Source organism: Rhincodon typus, chromosome 5 (genome assembly GCF_021869965.1).
Source record: "Rhincodon typus isolate 14 chromosome 5, sRhiTyp1.1, whole genome shotgun sequence".
Classification (NCBI taxonomy): domain Eukaryota; kingdom Metazoa; phylum Chordata; class Chondrichthyes; order Orectolobiformes; family Rhincodontidae; genus Rhincodon; species Rhincodon typus.
Window position 1 is genome coordinate 20605125 of NC_063336.1, and position 17481 is coordinate 20622605.

General features: G+C 40.2%; 1 protein-coding gene across 1 annotated transcript in view; it reads right to left on the reverse strand.

Annotated features, from left to right (window-relative positions):
* Positions 1 to 705: 705 nt before the first annotated feature.
* cdc40 (cell division cycle 40 homolog (S. cerevisiae)) overlaps positions 706 to 17481 on the reverse strand; it is a 134828-nt gene continuing 118052 nt past the window's right edge. The window contains exons 13-15 of the mRNA XM_048596686.1: positions 11515 to 11591; positions 1381 to 1525; positions 706 to 772 (exon numbers count right to left, since the gene is read on the reverse strand). Of these exons, the coding sequence (XP_048452643.1) occupies positions 706 to 772; positions 1381 to 1525; positions 11515 to 11591 (289 nt within the window). The remainder of the gene's footprint in view (positions 773 to 1380; positions 1526 to 11514; positions 11592 to 17481) is intronic.

The following is a 17481-nucleotide window of genomic DNA, read 5'->3' on the forward strand; positions in this document are numbered from 1 at the left end:
CCCCATTTCTGAAGAAGGGTCTCGACCCGAAACGTCAGCTTTCCTGCTCCTCTGATGCTGCTTGGCCTGCTGTCTTCATCCAGCTCTACACCGTGTTATCTCAGATTCTCCAGCATCGGCAGTTCCTACTATTTCGGTCATACAAATTACATCCATTTCCAATTAAGTCTCAATCCTGTGTATGCCTGCTATTAATGTTCAAACCAAAGAATAAATGCATTATAATGTGATTGGCTGTTTAAAAAAGTTATAGTTTTCCCCTTTAGTCAAAGGTTAATTTAATTTAACCCCTTTTATTGCAAACTGTCTACATTCATAACAAAACTCATATGTAGAACGTAAGCACTGCTGGCAAGGCCAGCAATTATTGGTCATCTGCAAATGTCCTAAAAACTGTAGTGTTGAACCACTTTTACCAACCACTTCTTCTCTGAGGTAAAGGTATTCCGATACAGCAATTATGCAGGAAAATTCTACGATTTAAATCCAGCAATGAAGAAATAGCAAGGTGTTTCCAAGTTTGGAAATATTTGGAGTATTGTGTCTAGTTTTGGTCTTGTTATCTCAAGAAATATATTATTGATATAGGAGGAATACAATGAAGCATCACCAGACTTATTCCTGGGATGGCGGGTCTGTCCTATGGAGAGAGATTGTGAAAATTGGGCCTGTATTCTCTAGTGTTTCAAACAATGAGGAGTGATCTCATTGAAACCTATAAAACACTTGGACACAGTAGTTACAGGTAAAATATTTTCTCTGGTTGGGGATCCTAAAACCAGGGGACACAATTTAAAAATAAATGAGTTCTCACTTTGGTCCGAGATGAGGAGAAATTATTTTAGAGTAGTGAATCTTCGGAATTCTCTACCTTAGAGGCCTGTGGAGGCTCAGTCTGAGAGTTAAGGTAGAGATTGATAGATTTCTGATTACCAGCAGTGTACACGTTTATGGGGATAGTGTGGGTAAAAGGCACTGAAGAGTTTGATCAGCCATGATTTTATTGAAAAGTGGGGCAGGCTTGATGGGCTAAATGGTCCTCCTGTTTGTATGTTATACGGGTTAGTGGGGACGGTAGTGATCCTATGCAATTACTGCCCTTGTCCTTCTAAATGAAAGGTGTTTCAGATTTACAAGATGCTATTGAAGAGGCCTTGGAACAGTTGCTGCTGCCACGATACAACAATGTTAGAGGAATGAATGTTTAATGTGGTGGGCTGGGAGCTGATCAAGCAGGTTGGTTCGTCTTGGATGCTGTTGAGCTTCTTAACTGTTGTGAAAACTGTACTCCTCTAGCTCATCATTTGGAAATTACAGTTAAATACAACAGCGAAACAGAAATGAATTCACCAGAAAAAAAATGTTAACTGAAAAGCTCACCTCATATCAGGTGAAAAATCCACCTGACAGGCATAACCTGCCACCATGTGGCCCTTGAAGATTTTTTTCTTATTCAGTCTAAACCTGTTTTGCGCTCCAAAGATGAGAATTTGATTGTCCATTGATTGACATGCCAGCCACTTGCCTGCACAGGAAATATTGTAGAAATTAATCAGGATTATTACATGTGAATATACATCTGTTGGGTATATTTATCCAGACAGATGTAAAATATGATGCAGTAACTGGTCCTCTAGGTAAAAGAGCTAACAATAATGTACACGTACTACTCCCTCTCCAGCAATGATCTTGCAACTAACTATTTTTATATCTTTCATTCACCTTGCATATGCTTTAAAATGAAGAGAGGATTACATAAGTACGATCACAGAATCCCTACAGTGTGGAAGCAGGCTGTTCGGCCGATCGAGGGCACACTGAATCTCTTGAAGAGCATCTCACCCCGACTCACCGCCCTATCCCTGTACCCCTGCATCCACCATAGCCAATCCACCTAACCTGCACATCCCTGGACTGTGGGAGGAAACCCAACGCACTCATGTGGAGAACATGCAAACTCCACTCAGACAGGTCCCCGGTGCCATGAGGCAGTAATGCTAACCACTGAGCTGTTGTACTATCCTGTATGAAAGCCAAGTTAGTAGATTGTAGAAATGCTGATTTTGCAGTACTGAAAATAAACCTTGGGAAAATTAAACATACAGCATTATTGGGGAACAACAATGAGAACCATTTACGAATGCTTTTAACTGAGTGCAGAAAACTACGTGCCACTAAAAGAACAGAAGACACTACACAAAAGTGGGACTCTGGTGATGAATAAAGGCAGAATGAAACAATTGAGGGTTTGGAAGGATATTTACATTAAGTAAGTAGACAGTAGAAGAGTACATGACAGAGAATCTGCAGAGATTGAGAGAAATAATAAAAACAAATTTGGAACACAAACAAAGTATGAAGTTAAATTATCAAGTGACATAAATAGAAAAATATTTTACAGGCTCATCAACTAAAAAAGGAAAACTGTGATGCGAATAGGTTCATTAAGAAAAAGACAGGGGAATACCACAGGGAATGATGGAAAGGTGGCAGAAATATTAATTAATCCCATCACTTAGGTGTTTATCTGGGAGATAGAATATGCAGATATGACATAATGGGGAGATGAGTAATGAGTAAAATACATTTGAAATTTAAAAAAAGGGATATATTGAATTATCTAAACAAGCCAGCAGATAGTTAATGAAATTCCTACATTTAAGATGAGGCACAGTATGTGGCCAGGAAAATATAAATCAGTCAGTTATCAATTATCTGGATTGTCAGAAGGCTTTCAATAAGATGGCCCATAGACTAATATATTAGATTAGAAAATGTGAAGTCAGGAACAAAAGGTAGACGAATTGCTAGCTGGCATCAAGACAAAAAGCACAGGGTTGGGAGTGGAAGGTAATTATTCAGAGCGGCAGAGGTGGAAAGTGCTGTACCACATGAATTAAGGACTACTTTTATTCACAATATTCATCAAAATCAAAAAGGATTTCTAAATTTGTGGATGACACCAAATTTTGGAGGGATGGGAGATAGGACTCATTAAAACTGTGCTGAACTGCAATAAGTTACAGTAGGATAGCTACAGATTTGCAGAATAGGCAAATAATTGGCAAATGACGTGCACACAGATAAATATAAGGAAATACATTTTTGTAGGAAGAATAGGGAATTATTTCTTGGAAGCTGCAATTCTATGTGGGGTAGAGAGACAAAAGGATCCTGGGAGTGTGAAGACATCAGTCACTAAATGTTATGCTGTAGGTTAGCACAGCCATTAAAAAGCAAACCAAGGACTAGATTTTTCGCCTGCGGTGGACTGGAGCCGGCATGGGCTGAGTCCTGCACCAGATGGAAGAGAGCATGGGCAGCATGGCCTTGTGCTGTGGGGCCTGCACGCATGCCTTGTGAGCCCCTAAACACCGCAAGCAGTAAGCCCTGGAGCAGTGCAGGGAAGAAGCCCCACAGCAGCACATGGGAAACAGCCCCCGGAGCAGTGTGCAGGCAGCGAGTCCTGGACGGAGACTCGTGTGAGGGGACAATCCTTACCTTAGGACACTGTAATGTTGACCCCTTAATATTTTCCTACTTTTAAACTTATTTTCAGCTCTGTAATTAAGCAACTACTTTACTTCCTCTGCTGTATCCAAGAATTGTACCTAGGTACTTGCACCCAAGATGTTGCCTTAAGAAGGCCGACATTATAAAAGATTTTCACTGTACTCTTACAATGGAGTACGCGTGGCAATAAAAGGATATTGTATTGTATTGCCAAGAGGGACAACAAAAGAGGGAGGTTATGTTAAATCTATAACAAAGGTTATTCTAAACTTACAGCATTGCATGCAACTATGGTGTCATGTTGTAAAAACCATATCGAGGCAGAGAGGGTATGGAGAAGATTTAGAAGGAAATTACCAGAAATATGTGGATGTATATAACATATACAAAATTAGGAAAGGATTGACAGACCAAATCTGTTTTGAATTTGGAAAAAGGTTGAGGGGTGACCTAATTGAGATTGTTAAAATTATAGCACCTAGGAGATAGGAGCAGAAGTAGATTCAGCGTAGAGTCTTGCTCCACTATTCAGTGAGAACGTGCCTGATCTGATAATTCTCAACTCCTCTTTCCTGCCTTATCCCCATAACATTTGACTCCTTTAGCGATTAAAAATCTATCTCAGCTTTGAATGCACCTAATGACACAGCCTTGACAGCCTTTAGCGATTAAAAATCTATCTCAGCCTTGAATACACCTAATGTTACAGCCTTGACAGCCTTCTGCAGATAGAAAATGCACAGATTACCCTGAGATGAAGAATTCCTCAACTCTATACTAACTGGCAACCTTTTACTCTGAGATTATGCCCTCTGGCACATACTCTCCCAAAAGGGAAAGCAAACTCTCGCATCGGCCCTTTACAGCCCCCTAAGAATCTCAGATGTTCCATCAGAATCACAGATTTATTATGGCACAAGGGGAGGTCATTCAGCCCATTGTTCCTGCACTGGCTCATTAATGAGCATCATTACCAAGTGCCAATCTCCTGCTTATTCCCTAGAACCTTGCACATTATTTTTATCCAAATAATTAACCAATAACATCTTGAATACCTCAATTGAACTTGCCTTCACAACAGTTACAGGCAGTGTATTCCATTTCCATTATGCACTGAGTAAAAAAATTTTTCTTCACTATATCTTTGTTTCTCCTGCAGGTTACTTTAAATCGATGCCCTTTTTGTCCCTTTTATGAGCGGGAACAGTTTTTCCCTATCTACATTATCCAGTCTGCTCAAAATTTTTAAAGCCTCTATCAGATTAACTCTTCGCCTTCTTTTCTCCAAGAAAATTAGTTGAACAGTCAATAACACAGGGACATAATGGTGGGAATCTAGACTGCACTTTCTGGGAGGATAGTTGAGGTGGGAGATCTCACAACCTTCAAAAAGTACTTGGATGAGTACTTGGAAATGTCATAATGTTTAAGGCTATGGGCCAAATGCTGGAAAGTAGGACTACTGTAGATATTGAGACTTTTTCATCACTGCAGGCTCGCCGGGCCAAAGGGCCTCTTCTGTTCTGTATGATTCTATGGGAGCAGTGTCCTCTCATTATTCTAAACTCCAATGAGCACTAGCTCAACCTATTCAACCTCTCTTCCTAAGAACATCTCTCCATATCTGAAATAAACCTACTGAATCTTCTCCAGTCTACCTCCAATGTCAGTATATCATTAGGACCCTAGAGATATGCAACATGGAAACAGGCCCTCAGGCCCAACTCGTTCATGCTGACCAGGTTTCCTAAACTGAACCCGTCCCATTTGCCTGCATTTGGCCCATATCCCTCTAAGTCTTTCCTATCCATGTACCTGTACAAATGTCTTTTACTGTTGTAATTGTACCTGCCTCTACCACTTCCTCTGGGAGCTCATTCCATATATGCAATATACCATATACCATTTCTGTGTAAAAAACTGCCCCTCAGCTCCCTTTTAAATCTTGCCCCTCTTACCTTAAACCTATGTCCTCAAGTTTTGGACTTCCCTACCCTGGGTAAAAGACCTTTGCTATTCACTTTATCTATGCCTCTCGTGATTTTATAAACTTCTATAAAAGGTCACCCCTCAACCTCCTACGTTCCAGGGAAAAAGGTGTCAGCCTATCCAGCCTCTCATAACTCAAACATTCCAGTCTTGGTTACATCTTTGTAAAACATTTTGTACCCTTTCCAGTTTAATAACATCCTTCCTATAGCAGGGCAACCAGAACTGTCTGCAGTACTCCAGATGTGGCCTTCCCAATATCTTGTACAGCTGTAACATGACATTCCAACTCCTGTACTCAATGCTCTGACTGATGACGGTAAGCGTATCAAACGCCTTGCTCATAATCCTACCTGTGATGCTACTTTCAAGGAACTATGTACTTGCACCCCTAGGTCTCTCTTTTTGACAACACTCCCCAGGGCCCTACCAGTAACTGACTAAGTCCTGCCCTAGTTTGCCTTACCAAAATGCAACACCTTGCATTTATCTGAACTAAACTCCATCTCTGCCATTCCTCAGCCTGCTGGCCCAGTTGATTAAGATCCCATTATGCTCTTAGCTAACTTTCTTCACACTACACTATACCACCAATTTTGGTGTCATCCGCAATCTTACTAATAGTACTCTCCCATTTTATCATCCAAATCATTTAGATAAATGACAAAAAGCAGTGGACCCAGCACTGATCCTTATGGCATGCTGCTGATCACAGGCCTCCAGTCTGAAAAGCAACCACCACCCTCTGTCTCCTACCATCAAGTCAATTTTGTATTTAATTAGCTAGATCTCTCTGAATTCCAAGTGATCTAACCTTACAAAACAGTTGACCATGCAGTACCTTGTTGAAGGTCCACGTAGACGTCTACCACACTGCCCTCATCTATCTTCTTGGTCACCTCTTCAAAAGACTCAATCAAGTTTGTGAGACATGATTTCCCACGCACAAAGCCATGCTGACTATCCGTAATCAGTCCTTGCCTTTCCAAATGCATGTAGATCCTGTCTCTCAGAATCCCCTCCAACAACTTACTCACCATTGACGTTAGGCTCACCAGTCTATAGTTCCCTGGCTTTTCCTTGCAGACTTTCTTAAATAAATCATTCCTTAGTTATGAGGACGAAAATTGTTCACAGTTCTCCAGCAGAGATCTGACTCGTGCCTTGTATATTTTTTAGCAAGATGTCCCTAGTTTTATGCTCCATTTCCTTTGAAATAAAGGCCAATAATTCTTTTAGACCGTAAGACATAGGAGCAGAAATTAGGCCATTCGGCACATCGAGTCTGCTCTGCCATTCAATCATGATTGATAAGTTTCTCAACCCCATTCTCCCACTTATCTCCGTAACCTTTGATCCCCTCGACAATCAAGAACCTATCTATCTCTGTCTTAAATATACTGAATGACCTGGCCTCCACAGCTTTCTGTGGCAATGAATTCCAGTTGACCATCACTCTCTAGCTGAAGAAGTTTCTCCTCATTTCCATTCTAAAGTGTCTTCCCTTTATTCTAAAGCTGTGCCCTCGAGTCCTAGTCTCTCCTGCTAATGGAAATATCTTAGAACACAGAATATTGAACTGTACAGCATAGGATTTGGCACTTCAGCCCACGATGTGGTGTCGAACATAATGCCAAATGAAACTAATCACTTCTGCCTGCCATTGGTTCACATCCCTCCATTCCTTGCATATTCATATGCTTATCTCAAAGTCCCTAAATGTCCCTGTTGCATCTACCTCCACCACCACCCTTGGCAGTGTAAAAAACTTGCCCCTCACATTTCCTTTGACTTTCTCCCTCTAACATTAAATGACTGCCCCCCTCGTTTTAGACATTTCAACTCTGGGAAGAAGATTATGACCGTCAACCCTATCTATGCATCTCATAATTTTATAGACTTCTACCAAGTCTCCCCTCAGCCTGTGCTGCACGAGAGAAAACAACCCAAGTTTTTCTAGCGTCTCCTTAGAGCTCATACCCTGTAATCCTAGCAGTATCCTGGTAAACCTCTTCTGCACACTCTAAATCCTTCCTTTAATATGGCACCTATCTTTGTGTCATCAGCAAGCTTAGCCAGAATGCCCTCAGTTCCTTCATCTAGATCATTAATGTATAAAATTAAAAGTTGCGGTCCCAACAATTACCCTTGTGCAATACCACTAGTCACTGGTGGCCATCCTGAGGAGGATCCTTTTATCCCCACTCTCTGCTTTCTGCCAGACAGCCAATCTTCAATCCATGCTAGTACCTTGCCTCTAACACTAGGGGCCTTTATGTTACTCTGCAGCCTCCTATGCAGCATCTTGTCAAAGGCCTTCTGGAAGTCTAAGTAGATAACATCCATTAGCTCTCCTTGGTCTAACCTGCTCATTACCTCCTCAAAGAATTCTAACAGATTTGTCGGGCATGACCTCCCCTTGATGAAACCATGCTGACTTTGCCCTATTTTACCATACATTTCCAAACATTCAGCAATCTCATCCTTTACAATGGACTCCAAAATCTTACCCACGACAGAGGTTAGGCTAATCGGTCTGTAATTTTCCATCTTTTGCCTTACTCCCTTTTTAAACAGGGGTGTCACGTTCACGATTTTCCAGTCCTCTGGGACCCTCCCTGCCTCTAGCGTTCCTGAAAGATCACCACTAACGCTTCCACTTGCTCTTCAGCTATCTCCTTTAGAACTCTGGGGTGTAGTCCATCTGGTCCAGGTGATTTGTCCACCTTCAGACCTATCAGTTTTACTAGTACCTTCTCCCTGGTGAAGGCCACCATAGTCACCTGAATTTGCCCCATGACTCTCTTGAATTTTTGGGACGTTACTCATGTCTTCCACTGTGAAGACTGACACAAAGTACTTTTTCAGTTCTTCCACTGTTTCTTTGTTCCCCATTACTACTTCTCCAGTGTCATTTTCCAGTGGCCCAATGTCCACTTCTGCCCTTTATATATCTAAAGAAACTCTTGTAATCTTCTTTTATATTACTGGCTAGCTTACCCTCATATTTTATTTTCTCCCTCCTATTTCTTTTTTGGTTGTCCTCTGTTGGTCCTTGTAGGCTTCCCAACCCCCTGGCTTCCCATTGCCCTTTGCCTCATCATATGCTTTCTCTTTGGCTTTTATGCTGTCCATAACTTCCCTTGTCAGCCACGGTTGCCTCATCTTCCCTTTAATATGCTTCTTTTTCCTAGGGATGAATGTTTGCTGTGTCTCCAGAATTACTCCCAGAATCTCCTGCCATTGCTGTTCCACTGTCTTTCCTGCTAGGCTCCTCTCCCAGTCAATTCTGGTCAGCTCCTCCCTCATGCCTTTATTCAACTGTAATACTGTTACATCTCATCTCACCTTCTCCCTCTCAAATTGCAGAGTAAATTCCATCATGTTATGGTCACTGCCTCCTTAAGGGTTCCTTCACCTTATGCTCTCTTATCAAGTCTGCCTCATTGCATAACACTAAATCCAGAATTGCCTGTTCCCTAGTGGGCTCCACCATAAGCTGCTCCAAAAAGCCATCTCGTAGACATTCCACAAATTCCCTTTCATGCAATCCACTACAAACCTGACTTTCCCAGTCCACCAGCATATTGAAGTGCCCCATGATCACTGTAACCTTGCCTTTCTTACACACCTTTTTTACCCTTTGGTGCAACTTGTGCTGCACATCCTGACTGTGTTTGGAGATCTGTACATAACTCCCATTATAGTTTTTTTTAAACCTTTGCTGTTCCTCAATTCAACGCGCACAGATTCTATGTCATCTGACCCTACATCATTCCTTGCTATTGATTTAATTTCACTTCTTACTAATAAGGCAACCCCACCCCCTCTGCCCACCTGCCTGTCTTTTCGATAGGATGTATATCCTTGGATATTTAGCTCCCAGGCCTGATCCCCTTGCAGCCACGTCTCCGTGATGAGCACCACATCATCCCTGCCAATTCTGATCTGCGCCACAAGCTCATTTCCTTTATTTTGTATATTGCGTGCATTCAGATACCACACCTTCAGTCCTATATTTAGCGTCCCTCTTCTCATCGTCATCCCTTTATCCAGTGTGCTTGAAGTTTGATTCCTAACCCTTTCCAAACACTCTGTCCTATTTTGTGTTCTGGAGATTTAATAACCACTCCTGAGTTCTCCTTTATTTTCATTTTTTTCATACTTTTCCATGCAGTTGAATCCACCCCCACAGATGTTAACCTGTTGCTCTGTTTCCCATTGGCCATTACACTTCTTGGAATTTTACTACCACCACCACCCCCACCCTGCCCCCCAACTTTCTAGTTTAAAATCCTGTTCACTAGAACATTGGTTCCAGCTTGGTTCAGGTGGAGACCATCCCAATGGCACAGATCCCTCCTGTTCCAATACTGATGCCAGTGCCCCAAGAAAAGGCACCTCTCTTTCCTACACCACTCTTTAAGCCACATGTTTACTTCCCTTATTCTCACGTCCCTATGCCAATTTGCACATTGCTCCGGTAGTAATCTGGAGAATTTAACACTCGAGGGCCTGTTCTTTAACTTAGTTCCTCGTTCCTGATAATCCTTAAACAGGTCCTCTTGCCTATGTTGTTTGTCCCGATGTGGACCACAACAACTGGATCCACCCCCTCCCTCTCTAATATCCTTTCAAACTGGTCAGTGACGTCCTTCACTTTGGCAGCAGACAGGCAACACACCATTCAGAACTCTTGGTCTTGCTTGCAAAAGATGCTATATATTCCCCTACAACTACCACTTGTCTTTTTGCTCCCCCCTCTTGAATGGCCTCCTGTACCACAGTGCCATGGTCAGCTGGCTCATCTTCCCTACAGTTCTGTTCCTCATCCACACAGGGAGCAAGTGCCTCGTACCTGTTGGACAAGGCCAAGAGCGGAGGCTCCTCTGTTCCTGCATACAGAATCCCTCTACCTGCCTCACTTGCAGTCTCACCCTGCTGTTCCTGGCCAATGACCGAATTTGGGGTACTTAATCTATCAGGTGTGACCGCCTCCTGAAACAAAGCGTCCAGGTAACTCTCCCCCTCCCAGACTTTCCTTCTTTATTACCTGGTGAACCTGAATGCTAGTTTTCTGTGATTCATGCATGAAGATTCTAAATCCCTCTGCGCTGAAGCTATCTGTAGTCTTTCTCCATTTAAATAATATTCAGCTTTTCTATTTTCCCAAAGTGCATAACTTCCCATTTTCCCACATTATATTCCACCCAACAACCTTTTTCCCCACTCACTTAACCTGTCTATATCCCTGTCTAGACTCCTTGTGTCATGCTCACTATTTGCCTTCCCACCCATTTTTGTGTCATCCAAAAACCTGGCGACAGTACATTCACTTTTGTCATCTAGTCTTTAATATATAGCAAATAATTGTTATGAAAGGCTCTTATACAGTGGATCCAGAGAGAATGTTTCCTCATGTGGGGAACAGCAAAACTAACAGCCATCAATGTAACATAGTCACCAAAACAAAAAGCCAACAGGGAATTTGGCAGAAACTAATGAGTGGTAAGAAAAAAGGACGGGCTATCACAGGTTGAAGCAATAATACATGGTACCCAAACAAGCAATTAAAGGAGACATGAATAAATGTTAAATTTAGATGCAGCTCATCTTTTGTCATTTCAGCACTAAAAACCTTTGTGATCTCAGCACTCTTCCAACTCTAGCCTCTTACATATCCTAGAATTTAACCATTCCAAAACTGAAGGTCATGCCTGCAACTGCCTCAGCTATAAGCTCTGGAATTCCTGCCCTAAAACTGTCCTCCTCATCACACTCTCTGCCCTTCTGGAACTTCTTAAAAGCTACCACTTTTGATCATCTGTTCTAATAATAACTTTACGGGTTTGGTATCAAGTTTTGTTTGTCTGTGCTCTTGTGAGAGTTATTGAATGCAAGTTGATGTTGTTAGCTAGACTGTTAAAAACAAAACACAGCATCTGACAATATTTTAAAATGAAGTGGGGCTTAATGGTCAGGAAGATAAGTGCAGAGATTTCACAAACTCACCATTTGGTGACAAAGTTACGGCTGGCATAGAGTGCATACTTGGTTCAGCAATGTACTTGAAGTCCACAGGAATGTCCCTGTAAGATCGCACGAAGACAGAAAAGCAAACAGAAATAAAAATTGCTGTTTAAAGTTCTGAAGTTCAGATTATTCAGTCTACCCGAATCCTAGAGATTGTGCTGAGCAAGAAGTCCAAAAGAACAAAGCATCTCCTCACACAAAAGTCAAACTGCCAGACTGATGAATAAGTGGAATAAAAGCTCCAAGAGGAAATCTCAACTGCTTTTTTATTGTTAAACACAGCAACTATTTTCCACTGTACAGAGAAACAAAGAGAACAATGTGTATGTCACTATTGGGAGTGCTACATTAGAGTGTCAAACCAGCCCATGAAAGGAAAGAAAATGGGATGATTACTGAAAGCAGATGAGGTAAAGAACCAATGAACAACTTAACATGGAACTACTGCAATTATTAGAATGCAGTAAGAGATACAGATGACGGACATTCCTAAATGTTAGGCATTTATTTCTTTAGATAGACTGCTCATGAATTTAAACATAATGGTTCAAGCTGCGGTAAAAAAATTGTCATAAACCTCACCCTGCAATTCAATGCATTTAAGATGAAATTGCTTGAGAGTTAGAAGAAAGGAGTACAAAAGTGCCTTCAGTCAAATCTGATCATTTCCTTTAAAATACATATTAATAACATTTATTGAATTTCAGTAGTATTACTGCAATTCCTCCACTTACAGAAACACAGAACAGGGCAGAATTCACAGGATGGGAATCCAACTAAAGTCTGACGTGAATTGTAATATTGTGGCACCATAAAAATGTAGATAATTAGACAGCATTGGGATTAATTACATGCTTTTATTCAACCAAACTTTTGGTTTGTACAGATGCCGATGAACCAAAGCTTCAAGACTGCCATTATTTCAGGTGCAACTTCTCTCTCCTTATCATTTCAGTACTTTATTTTAAATTCAAACAGAAAATGCTGGAAATACTCTTCACTCAGGCAATATCATTGAGGACAAACAAAGTTAACATTTCTAATTATCAGACTGCAGTAAGAGATGCAATGATGGACATTCCTAAAAGGTTAGGTGATTATTTCTTTAGATAGATAATGCTCGTGAATCTAAACATAATGGTTCATGCTGTGTTCAAAAAAAAAGTCATAAACATCTCCCTGCAATTCAAGTTGTTTATTGGTTGTCCCAACTGCTTTCAGGTCAACAGTCCTTTCACTGAACTGCCTAAACCTCTTTCCAGACAGTAGATGAGATGTATTGACACAATGGATGATGATGCAAGGCAATAGAGGATGGTATTTGGACAAGTAAAGAAACAAATGATGTATTCTGAAGTAAAAATGGCAAGGGTAGAATTACTATCAATAATTGCTATCTGGGAAAAACGGAAGCAGTGGTTATCATCTCAACTGGTCAAACTCAACTTTGAGGATTGAGTAAAAATAAATGCTGCTTCTCAAAAGTTTATTGAGTTCAGAGTAGTGTAGGAGGCCAAGAATGGGTGGTGAATTAAAATTACCTTACCTTAAGCCGAGGGTCATGCTTAAGGACTGAAAGGAGGGGCTCCACAAATCAATTACTCAACCTGTATTTGGCCTTCCCAGTAATGAGAAGACCACATTATGAGTAGTGAATACAATATACTAAATTGAAAGAAATACAAGTAAATTGCTAATTTGTCACAACATTGTTTGGCGCCCTGTTCTATTGAAGGATTACAGACCTTATGTGTTAACTCATATTTCTCTCTCTCTACAGACAGTGAGTATTTTCAGCACTTACTGTTGTTATTTCAGATTTGCAGAATCAGCAGCATTTTGCTTTAAAATTCTTCCCTGGCTCTTGGAGGGAGGGGGAAGGGATGATAGTAGAAGTGAGGGAAATGGAACAGGTGAGGGAAATTTGCAGATAAGAAAAAAGGATGACATGAAAAAGTATTGCTGTAGAAAGCAATGGTATCATCAGAAGGTGTGATGTAAAAACCAGGAGAACAGATGGTGTAAGGATGCCTAGTGAAGCTAGCTGAGGAAGTGAGTTGACAATCCGTTCCCAGAAAGTGTGATATGGAAGAAAAGGAAACAAGGGGAAAGAGTCACATTTAGGATACGTGAAGGTGATATTAGCATGAAAGTTAAGGGCAAAGTTAATCTAATCTCGCAGTTTAGGACGACAGTAGGATATAACACTTCCACAGTCATCAACATGCTGGACAAAGAGTTGTAGGATGCCATTCAGTCCACTGCGGTTATGCCATCACTCTATTCATGCTCCTCTGTTCTTTCCCTACACACCTGTAAATATTTCCTCTTAAAGTATTTATCCAATTTGCTTTATAAAGTCAATACTGAACCTGGGTCTATTAACTAATCTTTCAGGCCATACGTTTCAAGTGACTAGAACTGACTGTTGCCTCTGGTTCTACTGCCAATTTCTTTAATTCTGTGGTTTCTGGTTACTGACCCTTCAGCTACTGTAAACTGTTTCTCCTTAAGTACTTCTTCAAAATCTTTTAAAGTTTCAAACAACTTCTATCAAATCTCCCCTTCGGTTTTTCTGTTTGAAACAGATCAGGAACTATAACCACATCAGACACGTATCTGGGATACTGAAACAATTGTTCACATATTTAATATGTCAGAATATATAAATACATCTGTCTGATTGACAAGGACTTGTGGTAAGTCATGGCACATTAGGAAAATGATGATGATGTCACAAAGAACTAGCAAAAAAAAAGCCAGGCATTCACACTGTTACATCAGGTTATATTTAGCAGCTCTTTCCTTAAGAACACGTAATTTTCCTTTTGTTTTTAATGTTCTTTATTGACTTTTGTAATTTTTTTATTCCCACTATTACTGTTGCCTATTGATGGTGTAATTCAGTGGGAACACTCACCTCAGGAACAAGGTACACCACCTTGTATACGCAATCAATATAACTGTCCCCCACAACAGCCTGAATTGCCAATCATTCATGGAGGGGCCGACTGTGTGCTACAGAGAAAATCTCCTTGCTCTCACACTAAAGCTCTGACCTAGAGACCTCCAGTTAGAAATCTTTATTTGCTCCTGTTCTTTCAATTCACACTGAAATTGTGCATTTCCTAATTGTTATTTACATCGCTTGCTGGTTATTTGTAGGTGATTTTGGATGATTACTTCAGTTGTGCATTACTTTCTCAGTACACATAAGATAGCAGAACTTCCAAAAAAAATCTGTGAGAGTGCATAACAAAAGGGAAAAGCATTGAATTCCCACTTAAAAGACTGTGTGTCAAGAGAAATTTCCCCCTTAGAGGTTGTAACCACGTAAAAATTCACACATTTCAGAACAAAAGCCTTTAACCCAATTAATGTGGTCTCTGGAACAAACATAAATCTTCTTTATCTATACACCTGAATGTTCTGCAGTAGGGTATTTTGACATACTTGAGCAACATGATTTGCTACTCTGACTGGTTGTGATTTTGAGTTACAAATAATACACAATGTCTAGAGAGAAGATTATGTTAGACATCTTCCAGGCACCATTCATACATATTTTATTTAGCAGTTAAAATGGAATGTTTCATATGGAGGAAATGATTTGGCATATCTTAGTCACAGCAGCCACAAGTAAGAGGGACAGGAATGTGAAAAATGGATTGGTAAAACAGTCCAGACATGAAAAAAAAATCTGCCAATTAGTTAAAGGTGACACCTTACGAAAAAAAAACATTTACAATTTTATTAATGACATCACAATGAATGTTTTTTAGCTCCAAAAATTTCAGAGCTCCCAATTATTTTTTGGGACCCAGCTAGTTCCTTCTAGCTCAACAGATTCTGACAAACACCACTCGTATACAATTACTAATTCTCAGTACAAGTATTCAATTGTTAATTCAATTTCTCTACTTTATGAAACAATTTTTGTTTAAACATGGCAAAACCTTTTCTGCTTTTTGCTGCCATGTGCCACACACTCATCTTTTTTATTCTTTCATGGGATGCAGGCAACAGTGTCAAGGAAAGCATTTGTTGCCCATCATAACTGCCCTTGAGTTGAATGATATGCCAAGCCATTTCATAAGGCATTTAAGAATCAACCACAATGCTGTGGGACTGGAGTCACAAACAGGCCAGACCTGATACAAATGGCAGATTTCCCCCAGGAACAACACAAGTCAATTACGTGGTCTTTATGACAAATGGGCGATGATTATCACAATTGTCACTGTTAATACCAGCTTTTAATTGCAGTTTTTTAAAATTAAATTTAAATTCCATCAGCTGCCATTTCAATATTTGATGCATACTCTCACAGCATTATCCCGGACTTTGGGACTAATAGCCCAGAGGCAAAAATGCTAGGCCACCATCCTGTGCAAATTATCTCCTCATTGTATGTTGGACACTCAGTTACTTAAACAGTCAAAGCAACAGTGATTACTACTTTCTTTATACAACTGCTATTACTGTAATTCCTCAAATCAAACACATATATTCTCTCCCATCCCCCACATCTTTATTAATAGAATGGTTCTGTTTAAACTACATCTATTTCAAAGTAGGAACAGGCTTACACTAACATGTTCAGGCACACATCCAATCTTTTCTGATTAAGAACATAACCAAGAATACAGAGTGGTCCTAACAGACTGATTCTTTCCAGCTGTGGATACACACTATATAATTGCTGGGTCAAATCTATACAACTGCAGTTAGACCTGCAAAATGGCATGAAATAACATCCTCATCAGCTGTCAAAAATCAACGCAAATCTTTTAAGGTCAGACAATTTGACTTAAAAACATAATCAGTACAAGCTTTGAAATTTGTTTTGTTCTCAGTGCAAATTCAAAGTTAAATAGATTAAAAGATTTGTTCCTATTTATTAAAGCTGTGGCCTATAACAAGTCACGGACAATAGTCTATAAGATTAGGAAGTTTCCTAATGACCTTACAGATTTTATATCATTGGACCCACTATAGGAGGCAACACATCCCTTGCACTAATCTATGGAAAAGGCTACAGGACAAAAGATCAAAATTATAGGAAGCAAGCCTTCCCTATTTTACCACAACTCAAAATAAGAACAAAATGAAATGTGTATTTTTATTACATAAACATGTCTTTAAGAATTCATTAAAATGTCTGGAATAAACCTTTTAAAACAGATTTGCCACTTTCCATAACCATTTACAGTCTGACACATTGAGCTTTCGACAACTAGAAGATCCAGCATAAAATAAACTGATATATTGTTGCATGAGTTGAGTTTTGGTTGCCTTGGTCTGTTGTGTTACTCTAACACTTTGTATTTACCTTTTGGATTTCTAGAATTGCAGATTTTATTGTGCTTTTCAGAAAAAAAAAAAATCTCCTGCAGGATACTTGGCTTTATTAGCCCAAGTACAGAGTTCTACAGCAGGGAAGTTATGCTGCAACTGTACATAAAAAAAAAAGTGGGTAGGCGTCAGCTAGAGTACTGTGTGCAATTCTGGAACCCACAATATAGGAAAGATGTGATAGCACCGGAGAGGATGCAGAGGAGATTTACCAGGATGTTGCCTGGGTTGGAGAGTTTCAGTCATGAAGAGAGATTGGATAGACTGGGGGTGTTTTCCTTGGAGCCAAAGAGATGGCGTGGGAACATGATTGATTTGCATAAAATTATGGAGGGACATAGATAGGGTAGACAGGAAGAAACTTTTCTCCTTGATGGAAAGATCAATGACCAGGGGCATAGATTAAAGGTAAAGGGCAGGAGGTTTAGAGGTGAAATGAGGAAAACCTTTTTTTTCCACCCACAGGGTGGTGGGAATCTGAAAATCATGGCGTGTTAAGGGTAGTAGAGACAAAAGCCCTCATAATATTTAAGATGCCCACTTGAATGCCAAGGCATACAAGGCTACGAGCCAAGTGCTGGAAAATGGGAT